General features: G+C 40.5%; 1 protein-coding gene across 1 annotated transcript; it reads left to right on the forward strand.

Moving 5' to 3' along the window:
* The first annotated feature begins 218 nt into the window (after positions 1-218).
* LOC136762784 (CMRF35-like molecule 6) lies at positions 219-12,229 on the forward strand. Its single transcript, XM_066716331.1, has 6 exons — positions 219-323; positions 3,012-3,344; positions 7,432-7,740; positions 9,627-9,771; positions 10,203-10,297; positions 11,921-12,229. Exons 1-6 carry the CDS (start codon positions 275-277, stop codon positions 11,923-11,925), a joined length of 936 nt encoding a protein of 311 aa, XP_066572428.1. The 5' UTR covers positions 219-274; the 3' UTR covers positions 11,926-12,229.
* Positions 12,230-21,208: the final 8,979 nt, after the last annotated feature.

Genomic DNA, 21,208 nt, shown 5'->3' on the forward strand with positions numbered 1-21,208 from the left:
CCATGAGCTCAGCCTCCCTCAACCCATCAGAAAGCCGGGTTTTTTACGACCTCGACGGCCCATGTGGCATGTGCTGGAGTGGCCAGGTGTCCAGTCCGCTCGCCTCTGCTGCACTGTGACCCCGAGGGACCAGCTGTTTCACACACAGCTCAACCCTTTCCTCTTTTGGCTGTAATTAGCTCTGCGGTGGAGGATCTGCTGACACTGAGAGCCGCTGCTGTCTCTCCAGGGCAGCGACTCACAGCCTCTCTGCGCAGCCGCTGTCCTCACAGCAATGGCTGCTGCTCTGCTCCTGCTGCTGCCGCTCCTCTCTCCACTCCCAGGTAAAACACTGTCAGTCGCTCCTGCGTGTGTGGAGACCCGTTTGCAGGGGTTTCTCACTTTACACTTTACACTTCACATCACAATGTTCACTGCAGTCTTTCTTTCACGGCCTCTTGTTCAGTTATTCTTGTGCAATCGGGCATTTGCGACAGTGTCCTTTTTCCTATTGAAACAACTGTAAGGAAAGGCACAGATTTAACGCTGGATTTATCCCCTGCCTTGGTCTAGGGTTGTTAAAACAAGTATTTCTGTACTTTTACCAGATTTGCAATCTGTAGAGCCAGGGGGTCTGCTGAGGGATTTAAACTGTACATGAGGTCTATTGCCGGATGAAATCAGAGCTAATGGCAGACTACACACCTGCACATCATAGCGGAGACATTTCTGATAGAAGAAAGTGTCATCTTACTGACAGTGCAGCCGCAACTGAGCACAGCTGTGCAGTTTCTATAGCGGGGGGTCACAGTCTTGATTTAATCCGGCCCTGGAGTGAAAGGACTAAAGCAAGTAAACAGCCTTGTAGAAAACTGAGATCGGTGGAAACCAGAACATTCTTGAACTGTGAGGAATAGTTTGGCTCTTTTGCAGTAATTTGAGTATCTGTGCAATGAGCTCCCAACACGTGTTGCAGAAACTGAGCTGACTGTTACTCATTCTGTGTGTTCAGTACAATTTGTCATTTTAAGCCAGTTTCTCTTTCCAGATAGAGCCTCACACAGCTTGCTCATGCAAACCAAAAAATTCCCAACACACCTAGTGAACACAAATATCGAAACAGCACATTGTTACATATGATTCAGCATGGCAACATTGTATGTAAGAGTATAAATCCAATGTCTATTGTGTTCGTATTTTATTTGTTGGTTCTTTTTCTATTGTGATGTATAATACAATTACAGCAAAAGACATACATGTCAAATATTGTATTTACAAATTAGCTGCACATGTACAATAGACTAACTTAAACTTTATCATTTGCAATGTAATTACAATATTTCAGTCCTAATAGACCATATTTGTTACTGTAATTACATTTTATTACAGGAATCCGAATTGGATAACAGATCATTCGTGTACTACAGTTTTTCACGATTTCTAAAACACAATTTCTGAAACTTTGTCCATTTTACAAAACTCAAACAGAAAGAAACTAAAACAAAATAAAATGTGAGAGAATGCTTTATACATTTTCCAAACTTGCGAAAAGTTTATTTGCTCAATTGTATTGTATGTCTTGCATAACCACATGCTTAGATCAAATACAGAAATAGCTGTGTTTCTGTTCTCACATGCAGTACGAGTGCCTGCCCTTAAATGCATTTGAATATATGATATAAATATAGTCTGTAATCCTTGTATTATATGTTGAAAATATATTTCAGAAAATAACATCAACATGTATTTTCAGCAGAGTAAAACATATTTGATTATATGTCATATTTTAAATCAGGGATGGGCAACTCTGAAATATTTTGGACAGCCTGATTGAGGTGGAGTTGCGCTTCATCCTCCCAGCAGACAGGCAGCAGCAAACGCAGTTCAATGCAATAATTGCTCGCTCAGTTCATTACTACAGTCAACCACTAGAGGGCGCTCGCTTGAGAAGCATTAGGCTAATAATGATATTAAAAGCACTTTTAATCCTGACACAAGTACTGTAGCCAGGAGTAGAGCAGCCGGGATACAATGACTTCTGACAAAATAACAATTGATCACGAGAACCGTGTATTCCAGCCAAGATGGGAGACAGATTATCTTTTTTATTTAAACTAAAACTAAAGCTTTTGTGTTATAATTCAGACATAACTTTAATGGGTCTGCTTTATTATTTAAACTAAAACTAAAGCTTTGGGCAACTGGCGTGCTTTTATAATAAAAACTAAAACAGTAATCACACATGTTGGATTATTTAATGAATTAGTAGTTATATTAGCCAAGTAGAGGAAGGTGGTTTACAATATTCTAATTAACAAGAGACATTTCAACTACTACTACATAGACCAGTGGTCTCAAACTCAATCCCGGGAGGGCCGTGTGTATGACACTGGTTTTCGTTCCAACAGACTTGTCAATGACTTAATTGCTCTAATTGTTTTAATTAGCTAGATACATTTAAACACCTATCCAGGCCTCTGGAAATGTTATAAGCAACTGTACCTTGAATCAAATGCACTTTTAAGACCATCAACTCTAAAATACCTTCCACATTTTTTTTTTTTTTAATATAATTGAAAAATTAATTTGACAAATTAAGTAATTGAGGACTCGGTTGGAATGAAAACCAGCATCATACACACGGCCCTCCAGGAATTGAGTTTGAGACCCCTGACATAGACTTTATGAATGAATAACCTCTTGGTCAAGGATGCTGACTCAGCATGTTTTGTTAAACAACAAGATGCAGGGCAACAACAGAATCCAGAGCCTTAGAGATAAGAGATATATGTGAAATGATAGAAAGAATCTGTACTGTTGAGAGGCTGTGTCAGCCCTTGCCAGGTCCAAAGAGTAACAGAGAAACAGATTCAGCTTTAAAACTCTAGAAATGTAAAATTCCGTTCTTCAAATGGTGACAATAAAGCAAGTTCTGAAAATATCATAGTCCTCCTGTATCTGTATGTATTCTGTGGTTCTATATAAAACACATGGTCAGGTTTTAATCCTTTCCCGTCGCGCTGCTGTTGCAGGTGCTGATGCCGTGTCAACACTGAGACACACCATCGTCCGGACAGGAGCATCAGTCACCATCCCTTGTCTCTACGAGGACAAATACAAAAGCCGTGTGAAAACCTGGGGCTTTTACGATAAGTGGGGCAAATTGAAAACTCTTATAAGGACTGACTCTCCAATCACAGACAGTGATAAAGTGTCCATCTCTGACGATCCAGCCCAGGGGGTCTTCACTGTGACCATGAGGGGACTGGAGACGGGGGACACAGGCGATTACTATTGTGCTGTGGAGACAGAGGGGCCCAGGACACGTGATGACAGAGCAGAGCTGCAAATCACAGTTACTGCAGGTAAGACCTTAAAATCATCTTCCACTCACTTAGTTAAAACATCAAAGTTTATTTGTCACATCCACAATGGCAGTGAGATGCAATAATATTAAACTCAATATACAACAATAAATATATATAAGAAACTCAACAAAATCACATAAATACAGGGAAATGCAAATGGACAGTGCAAATGAGCAAATAATTAAGATATATACACTGAAGCAGACAGACTGTAGAATAATGTTCTGTATGGTTGATTATGATTCGACAAATAGAATTACAACACTATCATACTTTATTCCCAAACAAATTTCAATCTCCATTATAGTCTTTTGGAGTTTTTTTGCTGAAATGTGTTGAAATGCCACTCAAGTTGGAACATGTAGAAGTGATTGGGTGAAATTGGGATAGAAAATGAAGGAGTTATTAGCATTTGTAAAAAACCCAGCCTTTTCTGAGCAACTTTGAGTAATTGTGTTCTGACAGTGTCCACATATCACTGCATGAAATTGCTTACAAAACCTGCAAACTCTTTGTAAACTACAGGAACCTACAAGTGTACTAAATTTACACAGTGAAACTGCTTTTTGCACAGAGTTTACAAAGATCTGCTTACCTTGTAGCTCTTCATGTATATCTGTACACAGTTTAGCAAATAATGTGTAAACTTCAGGAAACAAAGTTTTCTTAATAAGTAATATGCATGTAAGCATGGTTAAAACATTGTATTGGTACACAAACTATATATTATTATTATTATTATTATTATTATTATTATTATTATTATTATTATTACTATTATTATTATTATTATTAGTTTTAAAGCTTAATTTTAATAGTATTTAAACATTTTTTACAAGGTATTTGAAATGCATCTGCAAACTTTGTGTAAACTAAGTAAAAAAAAACAGTTATAAGTAAATCTATTGTAAATATAAGGTTTTCAAATAGTTAACTATTGTAACTTAACTACAGTAAATTTTCTCTCAACAATACTAATTAAAAAAATACCATGACAGTTTAAACTTGTGTAAATCAAATGGTTTACTGCATTTGTAAACCATTAGTTCTCTTTCAAATGGAAAGAAGGCCATTACCGAATGGGAAGAGCCTTCTGACCTGCCAATCAGTGAAAACATGTACCAAAGCTGCCCAATAGGGGCCCAGCTGGCAGGAGGAAGACCCGCCCCCGATGTCTGTGAAAAGGCTCCTGGCTGTCTTTCTTTTAGGGAACTGGGGTTATAATGGGTTATTATAGTTTAATGCTGTGTATGTACAGCCATTGCATTATACAGGATGTAAGTATGTGGGGCCTTTCATTTGAAAGCAGACAAACTGTAATTGTCTGCATAATTGATCATGTTTAGACAAACTAAATTACGACACTAACAGATTTTATATGTGTTGAAGAAAAATTGATATCATATTTTTGGGGGCAGTTTTATTATCTGACAAACTGGTGTTTAAATAACACTAAAACTGCAACTTGTGGATTAAAAAAAATAGATGTATTGAACATATTGTAGCGATCTGGGGGGGTCATTGGGGTATACTTGTGTTACTTCCTGTATGTTTATGTAACTGGGCTTAGTTAGTTCCAGGGGTCAGGGGTTGGCCCAGCGCGGGAACACGGGTCGTGCCGTGATTGGGGGAGTCAATTATTGTAGTCTTTGTGTATTTCTACAGTTATTAATTTAACTAGACCGTCCTGTGCTGTCCATGCTCACTTTTGGTTTTAAACACAAAAGACTTACACTTTTAATATATGTATTTAGGTACATATATTAACTGTAAAACTAGTCGCTGTGTTGGTTTTTGCCTTTTAGGTATTTTTTCTCCACAGCATTTGTTCAGCGTCGTTCCTCTGGATCTCCTGCGTCGGTGCTGTGGCCCGGCCCGGTGACGTGTCCCTTGGTTCCACCCAGCGTCCCGGTGCAGTTGCCCCCTTGCTGTCTGAGTATCATTGCCGGGTTTCAGCGGCCAGTCCCGCTAGGCGCTCCACTTGTTGTAAAAACGTCACAGCTGCTGGTGTGCCTCGGTGTGGGTCCAGGCAGCAGCTCGGGAGAGAGAGATCACTCCAGACAGCTGGCAAAGATTCCACCCCCCCGACGCGCCTCACAGGCAGAGCTGGGGAACAAGAGGGCAGGCTCCCAGACAGCAGCGCGCCCCCCCACTGACCTCCGCCGGGTCACCACCAGGCCGACCACGGTTGTCCCAGGCCAAATCCCGTTGCCCCATGCTGTATGTGTTCTGTATATGTAGAGCTGTGGCCCCGCTCCTAGTGGTGCTAGTAGAGCTGGAGGCCGCTGCTACTGCGGTAAACAAAGGGCATAAGACCAGACTCGCTTTGTACATAATTGCTGAATTACTGTTCACAGTACAGAGGGTTCAGGGTCCACACAGAATGAAACAGTGAATACTGTTTATTTAAAATATGTATTTTACATTTGCAGAATTTAAAACGTACAAAATTGTAATACTTATGATGAAATACTAAAATCACTTAAAACTTTTAAAAATCTTAACGTGATTTAAAATAAAGCAAAATATACATGAACTCTATACTTGTGCATTAAATCAATTAAACAATAAACTTGTGAATAAATGGCAAACTGCCAAAAGAGTCAAATGCATTGGAATTAACTGAAAATGCACCAGATAAATCAAAAAACAATTAAAACAATAAAATAAAAACAAAAACAAAATCTGATGCATTTAAAATTAAAATCATAACAGTCAATGCATTTGACAAAGAAACAAACCAAAACAACCAAACAATCAAAAACAAACAAGCTTTTAAAATCAACACATTTCATTAAAAACAATTAAAAATCATTTTTTAAAAACAATCATTAATCAGTAAAGAATAAAAGATCTCGGACTCGGGCTCCAGCAGGGGGAGATGGCCGTCCCCGGAGGTGGGTCCCATCATGGGATTCTGAGCTCCCCCAGATCGTGAATGTGCCAGTTCTTGAAGGCTTCCTCCTTGCCCCTCTGATGGACCTCCAGATTGACTTAGTCCCTAAATAGGACCATGCCCCTCCCGCGCGATGACTTTCGGTCCATCTCCTGCTTGTTGAACAGACAGATGTTCCGTCCCTCCCACAGGGCCTGTTTCACTGCACAGACGACATGCCACCAGCACCTCAAGGTTGGAGATGTAATTCCCTTGGCTGGTCCATAAAGGATTCGCTGGGCGGTCGCCCGCACAAGAACGGCAAACCTGTGGAGGAACGGGAAAAACAGGAGCCAGACTCTGCAAGCGGAGGGTCAATCCCTAAAGATATGAGCCTCTGTCTCCCTTCCCAGGCAATCCTTGTAGGGGCAGGTGTCAAAAAGGGCCAGGCCCCTTTTGTGCATGAACACTCGGATGGGGAGACATCTTTCTGTGTGTTTGAGAAGGCAATCGTGCGTAGCGTTAGCCCAGATAAACCGTCAGGTTTCGGGAGGGAAATCTTCTATTCGACCAGCGCGACTTTGTGGAGGCTCGGAGCGCCCTGTAGAACGGCAGGGGATCCCACGAGTGCGGCCTGCTGTCCATGGCGCAGAGGCCAAATGGTCTCAGGCTGCTGGCAAAATAAAAGCGGTTAATGAAACTCACTTTCTTGCCAGCAGCCTGGATGTGCCTTAATAAGCCACACAACGTCCGGGACCCCCCTGCCTCCATCCAGGGCACCCTTCACCATTTGCACTGTTTTCAGCCTCTCCATTTTACACAGAGTGAAATAGGGAACAGGACAACACAGACCCTCCCTCACACATACAACTATTTACATATGGGTCACTCCCTCCCTATTGTCCACAGTGCACTAATGGGTCAGGATGGGGGTGGCACTCCCAGCATGCATCCGCCCCAATATGCTAATGCCGGCCGCAGGCCAGGAGACGGCGCTACAGTAAGTATCTACTGTCTCCACGTAAGAAGTTTACAGAATCCATACTTTGAACAGTAAACTGAACATTTATCTTGTGAAATCGAGTGTAGAACTTCTTAAAAATGGTTCATCCTTTTCCACATATTTTATTCATAGAAACATATTTCAGTTTACCTATAAAATGATTTCATGATTGTATTGTAAAGCTGCTCTAATGTCTCTGTCTGCAGACGCTGGGGTGCCGTATGTGGTCAATGCCACAGTAACAGGACAGATAGGAGGGGAGGTCAGTGTCCAGTGTCGATATGGAAACCCATACCGGTCCAGACAGAAACAGTGGTGCAGGAGTGGAGACTGGAGCTCCTGTCAGACAGCAGGAAGCCCTGGGACTGCAGGACACGGCTCTGTCCTGATCACTGACCACACAGCGGAGGGACTCTTCAGTGTGACTGTGAGCGGACTGCGGCCGGAGGACCAAGGCTGGTACTGGTGTGATATATCTGACCAACAGCTTCCTGTTTACCTTAAAGTCACTGAAGGTAAGGATCAGCAATATTTAGCATGAACATCAGTAAGTGATAATAACTAGTTTGTGTATAAACGACTACTAACTTTATGTAGTTGAATAGTTGAGGGTAAAGCAGTCAAACTAGTTGAATAGTGGGGATTGTAGCACAAAAATATATAAAAAATAAAACGCATAATTTCACAATTTGTTTTGTATTTCTTTGATGGATGGAGATTTATAATGTTAGATAAAATCTCTTTACCAAAAACGATTACTTCCATTTTGATTATTAAAGCGGAGAAAACGGAATCATGTAGTTTTATAACAAATTAATTTCTTCTTCATAGTATAAACAACCGCTGAAGTAGGCCTACCGCACGGACCTAGTGAAAAGCAACAGATGCAATAAGTTAAAAGAAAACCAAATGCATTGCTGTTAAACTGGGGTCTTTAGAATTATTTAGCATATGATTATAATTATTTATTCATATTCACGTTATTGATTTACTTTAAAAAACAAATAACAAAATTAAGAATCATTATTTCAAACAATATGCTCATTCCTTACAGAAAACAATTAATGTGCATTTACATAGCTCACCAGGGAAATAAAAAAATACATACAACAAATACCAAATTATTTTTTTCCTTGAGTAACAAATCAAAGCCTCGTATAAGAAACACACTATTATTTTGCTGGCATTGTCATGAACCACACAGAACAGCAATGCCCCGGTGTGCAGTTGCACTGTGTAGCAGCCGGGACCTCGGCAGGGCTTCTGCGGGATGAGAAGGAGTGGAGCGGCGCAGCCAGACCAAAACGGTTTATTTTCTGTTCTTTTGTTTTATCAATTGAAATACAAATAATTTAAAAGGTTTAAAATACATAAAATCACAAACACAGACATACACAGAACCAGTGAGCAGTACAGGCGAGAGGAGGCAGTGAGGATTTTTAACAAAGATTAAAATGTCCATTAAAATTAAAGTGGACTGGAGAGGGAGAACACAAATGAAGTGCAAGTGTGTAAAACGTGCATCTAATTAAAGTAAACAAGGTGGACAAGCTGCAGTGGGCTGAGACTGTTATCTGAAATCGCTGATGTCCTGAGATCATGTTTTAGGTTCTGCAGCTGGTTTCACATTGTCATAGTGGCATGGATTGTTTCCAGATGATAACGCGGGATGGCATTGTGTACTTGGGCTCAAAACAATGGATAGGATACAGAAATCTGCGCTTCTTTTGATGTTGATGTAACATTCGCCACTTTAGCAAATAGTGTGAATGGACATTTCCAGTAAGTCAAATACAAGTGCTGAGGTCAACAACACCTGTAATTAGTCGAGTATTGGACTATTTGGTGCTAGCCCTAGTATAAATGCAAAGGTCACGTGGCCAATACAGTAAAGACACAACAAGCATCAGTCTCTTGTGTGTTTCCATGTCCTGTGACTCTTGTGTACTTTCTCCTGCTTGGTTCCCAGTGATGGGGGCTCTATCATCGCCTCCTCTGTTACTGATGCTTAGGAGCCACAATGCCTGCCCTGACAAAACTAAATAACCCCCAGCTGGGACAGACACAAACTGTAAACCCGTGTAGAAATGTAAATATCATTGTTTTATTGTGTGAAAAAATAAGGAGCCAGATCCAAGGACAAAGTATAGGGGACAGGGACAGCAGGCGGGTCTGTAAAGAAACAAGTAGGGGGATATAATGACCTCGGCTTCAAAATATTTGTGAGGTCTCTAACTCTGTAAAATTATTATTTAGTAAAATGCCATTATACATAAAATTACATGTTTTAAGTACACATCTTTGTAAGTTCAGGTTGTATACGTTGTGGTGCTATCTTAAAAAATGTTTTTGAAAGGCATAGAAAAACACTGCACATAGATTGTGAACCGCTCTATTACAGCAAAAACAACAGCAACGCCAGCAACTACGTCACAGCAAACCTCTTCAGCTGTTCACACAGCTCCACCTACAGGCCAGTCCTCCAGCCTGCCTCCTGAAGATAAAGACAACGGAGATGAAGGAGGTGAGAAGCACAACGCCAGCAGGTACAAATATTTCTGTTTGTTCTCATTCATGGTATGTGAAATCGTCTTCACTGTTCAGGGGCAGGGCTATTGCACACCTATCTGTCAGAACAAAATATATATATAACTGTGGAAGATGCAGAGAAGCATGGAAAGCTGTATGCTTGGAATAACGGGATAGAAAAATAAATGAATATAACTAAGCCAGTGGAAAATATATGTATGGTTCCAAAATGTCACAGGAGGGAGATGGGGTGGGGGGATATAAGGCGGACAATCTGTCATGGGGACGACACTTTGTTATAGTTACCAACTGTCAAAGGGACAATATGTCATGGGGGGCAATTGCCATGTGGAAAGCTTCTTCTGCAGCAAATGTGACAAAGACCCAGTAATGACCCATAGAGACCCATCCAGAAGGTCACTGATCGCTATTTCTCCTGCCATTGCAGCGGACAAATCTTGCTCGGACTCCTAATAGCATGTGGACTTGTGCTCCTGCTGGGGGCTGCGGTCATAGTCGCCTGGAAGATGTGGAGAAGAAGGAGTAGGTTCCTTTCCATAATTATTATTATTATTATTATTTATTGGCAGACACCCTTATCCAGTGCAATAATACAGTTCAATACAAGGCATCAAACATTACAAAATCAGATTGACATAATACAAAGCAATTCAAAGCATAATACATTTTACAAATTCCAATTTACACAAGTGAATACAATAAAATACATCCTGGACAATAAAATAATAAATAAGACTAACCTGGCAGACATGGGGTGCAAGGCTGGGCGCATCCCAGACAGGACAGCAAGCCATCATGGAAAGTGCCTCTTAAACAAGATATCACAAGGGCAACAGCATAAAACAATATGCACAAATCACAGTAAACAGTAAAGGTCAGAGAGCACTCAGTATGTTCAGTGCTACAAAGAGCACGTGTCATGTTACAGAGCCCTGCTTTATTGTGCCAAACAAGCTTGGCACAGAGATACTATTCATATATCGTAACAACAAAATCACTGAGCACAAAATTGAGCAGTATCAAACAAACCATGATTATTATTTTACTAGACTTCAATGTGGCTTGACCACCAAATCTTGATACACCACTTAGAAAACATTGTTGGCCTGTCTCACAATGTGCTGTCCTGGTTTAAATCATATCTGTCAAACAGATCCAATATGTACAGATCAATGAAAACCACTCAAACTGAACTGAGGTTACAGAGAACCACAGGGCTCAGTCCTCGAACCTGTACTTTTTCATGGAGTTATGGAGTGGGTGTCACAGACGGCACAACTCAGGGTTTTCAAACTTCTTATTACATTGTGTGTTTCCATTTCTTATAAGTATTGGTTGTTATACTTTCTTTCAATTGTATGTTTTTTCTTCACTTAATTGTTTACTTTTGATTTCAGTTTCCTTATTGCAGTTGCACTGAGTATATAATTACATTTGCACGTGGGTTTTTGGTGATTTGCAGAGTCAGCACCGCCTGCGACAGAAACCCACCTGGTTGGTTGCCTAATTTTACCAGCCCAACTTGTATAATGATTTGCCTCTCTTTGAAGGGCTTTATAAACAGATAGCAGCAGATCTACAGATCTGTTCGACAGATCCCATCCATTTGTTCAAGGTCATTGAAACAGCATGGCCAGAGCAGGGGGAGTGGAGAGCAGGGCAGTAAAGTCTACCCGGGGAAGCAGAGCTTGGCATTATTGCTTTACTGTGGCGCAGCACAGAGCTGTCTAAGCCGCAGTAGTGTGGTAATCAAGAGAGCGACGTGCCTCCAGAGCAGGTAGATGTAAGTGGCGTACAGGACAGAGTTCCCTACAGCAATCGTCCCAACACCAGTATTACCCTTTTGTCTTGTTTCCACCTGCAGTGTTGGGACACTTGTGCTTATTGTCCAGCCTACTGCCTGACTTTAGTTCGGTGTATTATATATAATTCACTGAACTACTTACCTGTGGGCGGGGACTGGCACACTGGACGTTGCTGCCGTCGTGTATCTGGAAAGAAAGTTCTCATTAAATACGTCATCTTACTTACCTGTTTGCTGCGTAGTACCTGTGGAAGAAGCCAGTCTACTGGAGTCAGAAATACTGGACCAAAGTTTTATAATTTGTTAGTGTTACTGACCTGTCTGTGTTTGTGTCTCCCCAGTGTGACCGGGTTCAGCCCCTGCATGAAACTCCCGGAGTTATTATTGGACGGGGTGATACGCGGGGGGAAGAAAAAGAGAAGTATTTTTTATTCATTTTAGCTTAGCCCAGCGAATATTAAAGGCATATTTTATTGATATTTTAAATACTTTTCTAATTGATTTCTTAATCTTTTGCTACTGGGAAAGTCTAGTTATTCTTTTTATTGTGCCCCCTTTGTGTAAGTGTGGCAGCTTCAGACTTCCTGCCCTGGGCTCCATATTGAGTGATGTGTTAAAGCATTGTAAAAATAAACGGGTGTTATTTCTTACTTATGCCTGCTGTGTTGGTGTGCTGAGATAAAGCGATCCTGCTCTGGGGAAGTTGTGTGGGGAGTCCCCCAGCTCAATAACATATTCGCAAGTAAATGTCATAGTCACAAAATACTTTTGTAAAAGAAATATACATTATTAAAGGCTTCCCAAAACTGAAAGAACAAACATTATGTGCAAATATATAGATCATTAAGGCACACCTGAAAAAGCCCTGTGTTCCTACTGCCTATCTAGCCACGTCCGTCTGCCCCCTGAGAGGAAAAGCCACTCTTCTGTATACTCTGCCCCAGCCACAAGGACATCCATTTATTTCCATAATCAATTAACTTAATTGAGCTACATAATCAGCCCTTTTCCTTTCCACAAGATTAACATATAATAGAACAAGTCATGACAATAATATCTAGCATGTAATATCATGATATGCCATAATATAATAAGGTTCCCGTAGTTCCCCCTATCCCTAAATAAGCGTGGCTTCTACTAAAGGCTTGTGCTAGATGGGACAGGCACGATGGAGCCGGCCCGTACACAGCAGATCAGGTTAGGACCTCTCTGAGAAATGCTGAAGTACAGCAGCGTATTCAGCACAGAGTGTAGGCTGCTAGGCTTCAGCACCATCTATCGGAGTTTGTTTGTATTGCATAGAATAATTCATTTTGACTCCAAAAAGCGCAATGTGGGGCAGATTGAAGGTATTGGGTGTTTTGGGGTTAAAATAGTTCAACTCTTTGGACAGGAGAGTGAAAATGCACAGCTGGATTAATTCTGTGACCATATATTGTTTCTGTTTCTCTATTTGATTGTATGGTGTATATTCTTGGGTTCCCAATGGTCCAACAACAGTGAGACAGCCTCCTCCCAAATCTAAACATTGTGAACCGCTTGCCTGACAAACACTGCTATTCAAGCTTGTCGATCACATTCTTCCCGAGTTGTCCTGGATCTGACTTTGTGAGTGACAGATCCTACATCAGTGTTTTTGTTGTCTTTCTGATAGGAGACTGCCCTCTAAAGACCATTACAACAAAGTGCTTTATTTTTTGCTGTAATACAATCCTTATATTCTAAGACACATCTGAGAGCGCTGCCACTTACTGTTTATTCAGACAGTGGGGGAATCCTGTTTAATACTACTGAAAAAAACTCCATTGTGAAATTCACAAAAAATATCCATTACGAACAAGTCTATACATTCCACTGAAATATCACTGATCGGAATAGTTTAACAAACAAAAAGGTCTATTCATTCTGCTAAACGAATCATTGAATGTTGAATAAACTGTAAGAACGCATTGTAAAATGTGAAACACTGTAAAATATGTTGTGAATCTCCTAGGCAGTATGAACGTTTGTCTAGTGCAAACTTCTGTTTTTCTCGCAGTGGGTAAAATACAGCTGAAAGGAGGCAAAGGAAACATTTATTTTAGTTATAGTTGCATGTAGTATGTTGTTTCTCTGTAGCTTCATGTTTAGAAAGCTACCAATGTTTAAATGGGTTAAAGAACTTGTGTAACTTCTGTGTTTTAAGGAAGATAATGTGTCTCCCAAGAACATAACACAACATGTTTGATTAAAATGCATTTGTGCAAGAACTAACACAAACCCCTTTCCCCAAGTCTCTACTTTTTATTGTTTTAAAAAATTAACCTTTATTTTTAGTTTAGTCTTCCTGGCTCTGATTTGGTTTTCAACATAATTTAGTTTCTTCACAAAATGTTGAGTGCTGAATACAGAGTTAAAATGTTCCCTATTCCAATTTTTCCACATCCAATGTTCACATATTGACAGACTATGTGAATATTATACAATTACAAAGCTACAGCACAAAGTGAACATCCTTAACTGGAAGCAAAACTTAATTTAATAGAAAATGCTCCTTTTATAAATTAAACCAAATTGAATTCCTACAGAGAGTAAACTGTCATGTCATTAATTGTCATAATGCCCGCTCCTTCTCATCCCTGGCCCCTAAATGGTGGAACAAGCTTCCCACCGAAGTCAAAACAGCAGAGTCCTTGACCTCCTTCTGGCGCTTACTCAAGACGCATCTTTTCAGACAGTTTGAGTCTTGGACCATCCTCTTCCTATAGCCTGAATATCTGGATTCATCGCATCATAATCTGGCAATAATCTGAGGTTTGATAGGTGACTGGTTGTGCAAGTTGTGGCATAGTGCAACAGTAACTCCTGAATAAAAAGATACCAGTGTTATTACTTTCCTGAATGGTATTTTACTTGGCTTTGTTGTGTCTAGTTTTAGAAATGATTTCCAATCAGTTAATTCCCATACCAACACAAAAGGAACAAAGAGAAAGAAAAAACACAAGATAATAAACTCTGTGTCACTGGGTTCTCTGTCAGTGTGTATGTGCAGCGCACATGCGCAGTGTGGATACACGCAGAGCGGCGCAGCGCGTCCTAATGGCGGCTAGTTCAATCCCAGCTGTAATGGCGGACACGCAGCGAAGTGCGACGAGCTTTCCACAAGACAATACAACAGCACACGAAAAAACAACCTGCATACAGGAATCATTATTACTATGCAGTCTAAATAACTTACATTACAATTAAACATTTGCTTTCCCTATTCCTTTTCAATGTTACATTTTAACACGTTGCACAGCGATTGACATTGCTTTTTACAGATCTGTCCACCCCTTTGCAAAACCATACAACACTGCACCTCGTCTCCCTTTCAGATCATAACATAAAAGAAATGTCCGTGAATCTAATTACTTGTAATCAAAACTATTTTCCTTACTCCCTTTCAAAGATCCCTCTTAACTCTAGACTCGCTTGTCAACATCTGTATACCAGAGAGATCATTAGCGCGGGTTTTCTACACACACATTGAATCACCACAAAATGGCGGATTCTCTACCTTTGTTCAAAGCACATGCAAACTTAAACACACGATGAATCAAATATAATATAATAACTCAATCCGCAATACTTTGAATTAATTCTGGTTGTTTTTTTACAACAGTAAACACATATTACAACTTATTTCGTTTCAATATTATAATAATATATAAAATAATATAACTCACCACAAAATCGTTTCACAGCGCCCAGGATCGATCACCTCGTTCCACTGGTTGCTTCAAAATGATCTGTAACTTTAGTAATTTATATATATATATATATATATATATGTATCTTTTTATTTTAGGGAACAATAAACCTAAGTATTTTAGCTCTAGTTTCTTACTCTCGTCTGTGCTAGGTGTGCTCTGGAAGCTTCTCTTGCTTTTCTGCTTTTTTAAAAATAAAAAGATGCATTTATTTGTAAGGCCCCTGAACTGCCAGTTGCTGAGGCAGTTAACTGTTTGTGTGCTGACACAACTGTTTTACACATTATTATTATTATTATTATTATTATTATTATTATTATTATTATTATTATTATCTCTTTTAAAACAAAGGCTACATTAGTTTGTGCAAATATTTTTGAGACCCTACAATTGGGGGGACCACCTATACAAATTGTGTAATTCCTACAACGTTCAAGCAATTTGGATGTAACTACCCTCAAATTAAAGATGAACATCTACACTTTAAGCACATCTTGTTTGTTTCCTTTCAAATCCATTGTGGCGGCGTACAGAGACAAAATGATGATAATTGTGTCACTGTCCAAATATTTATGGACCTAACTTTATATTTAATATGCCAATTCAAACATAAGCTTACGTTTTGTTTTATTTCTAGCAAAATGGTCTTAAGTGTTCTGTAAAAAAACGTTGAGCTGTAAACATTGAAAATCATACATGATGAAATGAATGTAATTATGGGAGAGAAGAGTGAAAATGGGGTAACATTTTTGAACAGATCTTAGCCAGGGCTTTCTTTCCAATTCTTTGGCATCACTCACGTCAACACATGCAACCTTTGTTTCTGATTTGTATGATTCACGTTTACCCAGAGTCTTGTGATCTGCCTACAGATTCTAATAATTTCAATATTGGCATCATCGCATGTCACCAGCCAGTGCGTTGAAGATGGCAGACACGATTTCCTTTGTGATTTTGAAACGGCACATCCATCCGCAGCTACAGAAGAGCTGCTTCATAAAACTCACCCTCTTCAAATTGTTGCCTTTGTTTCGGGATCACATGACTTACACGAAACAAAGCCATTGTTGGGCCTGGGAATTGGTGCTTTATTGGAGAGCACTGACAGTTGAGTCCAAGTTTAAGCTAGATTCGTTCACCTTTCTTCAAAGTAATTGGAAAGTCTTTGTCATTGTTTTAATGAATTGTTATAAAGTATCTTTCTGCATTTCTCTTTTCTGCCAGAGCCAAGTGTGCTTTGCAAATTAAACCTTAATCATCTGGTGTGATTTAATCCATACAATTTATATATAACATACAATACAATATATTGCTTGTGAAGAGTGGCAAGATTTTCTCCTTTAATTTTCGACATTCATTATGGAAGTTCAGCCAGTGTACTAAAGACTCAATTTAAACTGAATGAGGTAAAACTCCAATTTTAGTTGTTTTCTGAAACATATAGCCAAAAGGATGTTCCCATTTTCTTTTAAACCCGGCAGGAAGGGCCCACAGCATTCCTGAGCAGCCAGTGTGGCGTCCTGAACAGCAGCCTGGCAGCCCTGCATGGTACCGCTGTGAGCGTTTAAACAGCTCTCACGTTACACCGGTGATCTCTGTCACACAAACAGAGTCCTTTTAGGCTCGAACAGAGAAGATTACATGGAAACTTGATTCAGGTCTTCAAAATCAAGACAGGGCTTGACCATAAGAGTCCAGAGCATCACTTCAACATGAACAGTGGCACGAGGACAGAGGAACGCAAAGAGAGACCGGGTTTAATGGAGGTGAGGACAGGAAACAGGAAGCACTTATTCACACAGATTGAGGTGGACGGACACAGACTGGCCAAGCATCGTGCTGAAGCCGACTCCTTGGGATCATTTAAACACGGACTGGCCGCGATTCTAGAACGATTTAGTTCTGCAGCTTCCAAGACGAGTACAGGTCAAATGCCTTCTTCTCATTTCTAGTGCTAGTCCAGCTGTTCGCAATTATTAACAGACATACCAGTTCAAGCCAGTCTTAAACATTTAAAAACAGACTGGATTGGATCCTTGGATCACTCAGTGATTAATGGACACCAAACGAGCATGATGGTCGAACAGCCTCCTCTCGATTGGACACTGTCTTATGTTCTTCTTATATTCTGATGTTCTCAATCTAATTCTTTATTATATTTAAATGCCATCCAAATACGCAATTAAAAATGAACAAACTGAAACAATTTTAATTGTTTTTCACAGAATGTGTTTGAGATTCAGGTGATCTGAAACACATGTTTGCAGTATGACGGTTTGAAGTTGATATTGTAGTAGCAATTAAGACAACTGAAGTTTTGCATTTTTGTTGATGGGGTCTTTACCAATAAACTAAATTATTCAAAATGACACATGTGACACCTGCTATAAAATATAACAGATTACAAAATTAATTTGGGAATCGATTGATTTCATTGTCCTTGCATAATAGTGATAATTAATTATTTAACTCTGAATACATAGTATAAATATGGTAAAGTAACTGAAGATAGTGTTGCTATAGCATAGCCAATTAGATAGAGGAGTAGGTGGTATAGGGGTGAGTTTGATTGAAGTATCGCCTTTCTACAGCCATAACCATGATAATGTCTTTCTTTTTACACAATTAGAAAACAATGGCTAAACTTGAAGTCTAAAACTAAAAAAATATCATGTATATTTTTAAATACCTTCACACACTGCAGAACCCTGAATGCTTCATACAGGCCAGGAATATATCTATATATTTTTAAAAACCATTACAGTACAAGTAATACTGTCGAGCACCACAGCTGAGATCTGGGGAGCGTTCAAATTTGCCCCGGGGTCTCTACAGGGGAAACACACTACTTTGAGCTGCGAAGCCAGATGTTTCACATTGGCAAACATAAGGGAAGCGCGGGCTGGGATCTCCTGGCTGCGGACATCTTTGTCACCTGTCATGTGGCATCACAGTTGACGAGCAATGCCCAGACAAGCAGCATCTCTCACGAACAGCAGCAGCTTTGCACAGAGGCGGGCTAGGACTTGAACCTGCAACAACAATCTCTCAGGGCTCAAATCCGGGGGTTCCTGATAACGCGCACACTTCACTGAATCTGCGGGAGAGCGCCCTGAATAAAGCAAAGGATCGAGTGCCTGAAGATAACAGACCACAAACTGAAATGTGCTGGACAAACAAGTTCGATCCATGGAGGCCCCACCTCGCAACTTACAGGACTTAAAGGATCTGCTGCTAACGTCTTGGTGCCAGATACCACAGCACACCTTCAGAGGTCTAGTGGAGTCCATGCCTCGACGGGTCAGGGCTGTTTCGGTGGCAAAAGGGGGACCTACTCAATATTAGGCCGGTGGACTGCACACGGATCACAGCAGAGACCCCCTCCCCTAGAATCTCCTAATCTTTATATCCTTTCTTCCTTCATGGCAACCCAGACCAGCACCCCGTTGGCAAAACAGGATCCTAGCGAGGCTGCAGGTGAGAGATTTTAGAGTTCCTTATTCAACTCCAGAATAGTTTCCAAGTAATCTATGTTTCACTCCTTTATCGACTCCCTCTTCAGCCCAGCCGGGCTTCAACGGAACTGCAAGTAAGGAGGATGCAATAATTGTTTCACAATTCAAAGTCTCAACTAACTAGTGTTGCAGGTCCTTAATTCCACACAGGTGCGGCTCCATTGCGAGATGCCGGAGGGGAGGCAGTAACATGGCAACAGTTCTCAAAGATAAAGTGCAAATAAAGTTCAAAACCACTAGAGTCCAGGTAAAGTGTCTTTAAAGGGCTAAGAGACTAATCCCCATTTAATAGAAACGTATGGTACTTAGCACTCCGAAGTCCTCACCGTTGACTCTAGCTGTCAAGTCCGCTTGTTTCCTTGTTCCCCATCCCTAGTTCCAGGTTTCTTCTTTAATAATTGTAATCGTCAATCCAGAAAGCTTTCACCATCTTCCCCAGGACCACCATCTTAAACTCCTTACCCCTCAAACCCCTCGTTGTTTCATGGAGAACACCATTGCGCTCCATCCAGTGCCTCGCTCTGTGTTTGTCTGCTCCGAAACTAAAGAAACCCCCAGCTTAAGTAGTCAGGCAGAGAGTCAGGGGCACAGGTGATGATAATGTGCAGAGAGAATACAGGTGAGTCCAGGTGAGAATGCGGGTCGGTGGCTTGCACTTGGCAAAGGAACAATAATAGAATAAACCCAATTTAGAAGAAATAACAATAAAACCACACAAAAAGAAAGAAAAGAAGCAACCCTTACAATTATAAAAAGACAATAATCACAATAAACCAATAAGTGCACATATCTAAAGCAAAAAGTAATTAAGTAATAATAATTAATTAAGGTGAATTTAGCACGTCACACCCTGCTCGTGACACTTGTTTCAGTTTCTCACTTTGTCCAGCCTCACTTCTCTCAGTTCAGAGGGTGAACAGAGGTTATGAAAGTTGTGGTTTTAACAGTAAACTTCATTAATTTGCATACAATGAACCATCAGCAACTTCAAAGTTACTTGGACGAAGTGAATACTTTATACAGTGAAATGCCATATCACAGCGACATCAGGTGGCTGAGTCATGGCAAAGTTCAGAAGAGAATCTGATTGCATTCTACATGCACCTTTCTGCAGAAAAAGTCCCACATTAAAAAAAAAAAAATGGCACAGAGCTCTCATATTCCCACAAAGATAAATACAAAAAATACAATTCTTTCTATATACAGTCACTATGACGTTCACCCTATACTATATGAAACTCCTGTATAGCAGGGGTGTCCAGCCCTATTGCTGGAGCTCAGCTGCTATACTCTCTGACCCCAGCAATCATTTTAACAATAATGAAAAGGAAACATCCATCTCAGAATTCGCTGCAGTGAAGTCCTTTACACTTAAAAGGAAGCCTGTGAATTTATAAGAAGTGCAACCATTCGAAGCAAAGCTACAATGTGAAAACAGCTGTGGCTCTCAAAGAAAACTCAACATGTAGGATTCAAAAGTATTGCATTATGTATCGAATGTATTGCTTTTTGTAACATTTCTGTGAGCTTTTAGTGTTAACAGATGCAAATATCACAGCACAGCATGCTTTTATAAAGTTTGGACATGCAGGAACATTGTTTGATTTGTTAATTCATAGTTAATCCTTGGCGGATGCAAATATTACCTAGTTAATATCAAATCTGATAATACTTTAGTAATAAGACACAAATTATGAAGCATTTAAACATGTCACTTGCAGCCACTTGCATCTAACCAGTGTTTCTTCGTTAGTGACAGAAAAAATAAAAGCCATTCTTGTTTTCCAGTGCTGGCAAACAAGCGAGTGACAAAACCAAAGACAAACCGCAGGAATACTACAATCCTTCACAGAAGTTTCTCGTTTGGAAACCCACGACATCCTGTTGCATCATTAGGGGCTCAGTGCCAGGGGGGAGTGTCTGAGGGGCAGGGAACTGAGGAGCCACAGAGCCCAGTCCTCAGACCTGCTGCTCCCCCAGCGCTGAGAGGAAGATGAGCCGCCTGCTGCCTGTGCTGCTGCTCACTGCCGGGGCGCTGCTGGACCCCACTGAGGGGCAGAGTCCCCTCCACCAGCAGAGAGCTGTGGATGCTATTATTAAACACTTCAATGGGATGAACAAATTGAAGAAAACCTTCCTCCTCCACGCAGAGTCGGGGGGATCTGGGGACACAGTCACAGAGGTGAGGAGAGCTGAGAGAGAGCCTGGAGGCCCTGGGGTGGTGGGGTCTGGCTGTGCTGCTGTGGAACAGACAGCTGTGTTTGACTGGCTGTCGGGGTTGGTACTGTCCATCAGGGACACAAATTTATTTTGATCCATGGCAAAAGTATATGATCCTTATATTATTCATACTCCAGAATTGCTCACTTATAAAAAAAATATG

Source organism: Amia ocellicauda, chromosome 2, assembly GCF_036373705.1.
Source record: "Amia ocellicauda isolate fAmiCal2 chromosome 2, fAmiCal2.hap1, whole genome shotgun sequence".
Taxonomy (NCBI): Eukaryota; Metazoa; Chordata; class Actinopteri; order Amiiformes; family Amiidae; genus Amia; species Amia ocellicauda.

Bases quoted from the DNA above. Each gene is read 5' to 3' on its own strand.
- LOC136762784 (XM_066716331.1), top strand. From the start codon at position 275: ATGGCTGCTGCTCTGCTCCTGCTGCTGCCGCTCCTCTCTCCACTCCCA. The intron at 3,345-7,431 runs GTAAGACCTTAA...CTCTGTCTGCAG, and splicing joins GCAAATCACAGTTACTGCAG to ACGCTGGGGTGCCGTATGTG. The intron at 7,741-9,626 runs GTAAGGATCAGC...GCTCTATTACAG, and splicing joins TTACCTTAAAGTCACTGAAG to CAAAAACAACAGCAACGCCA.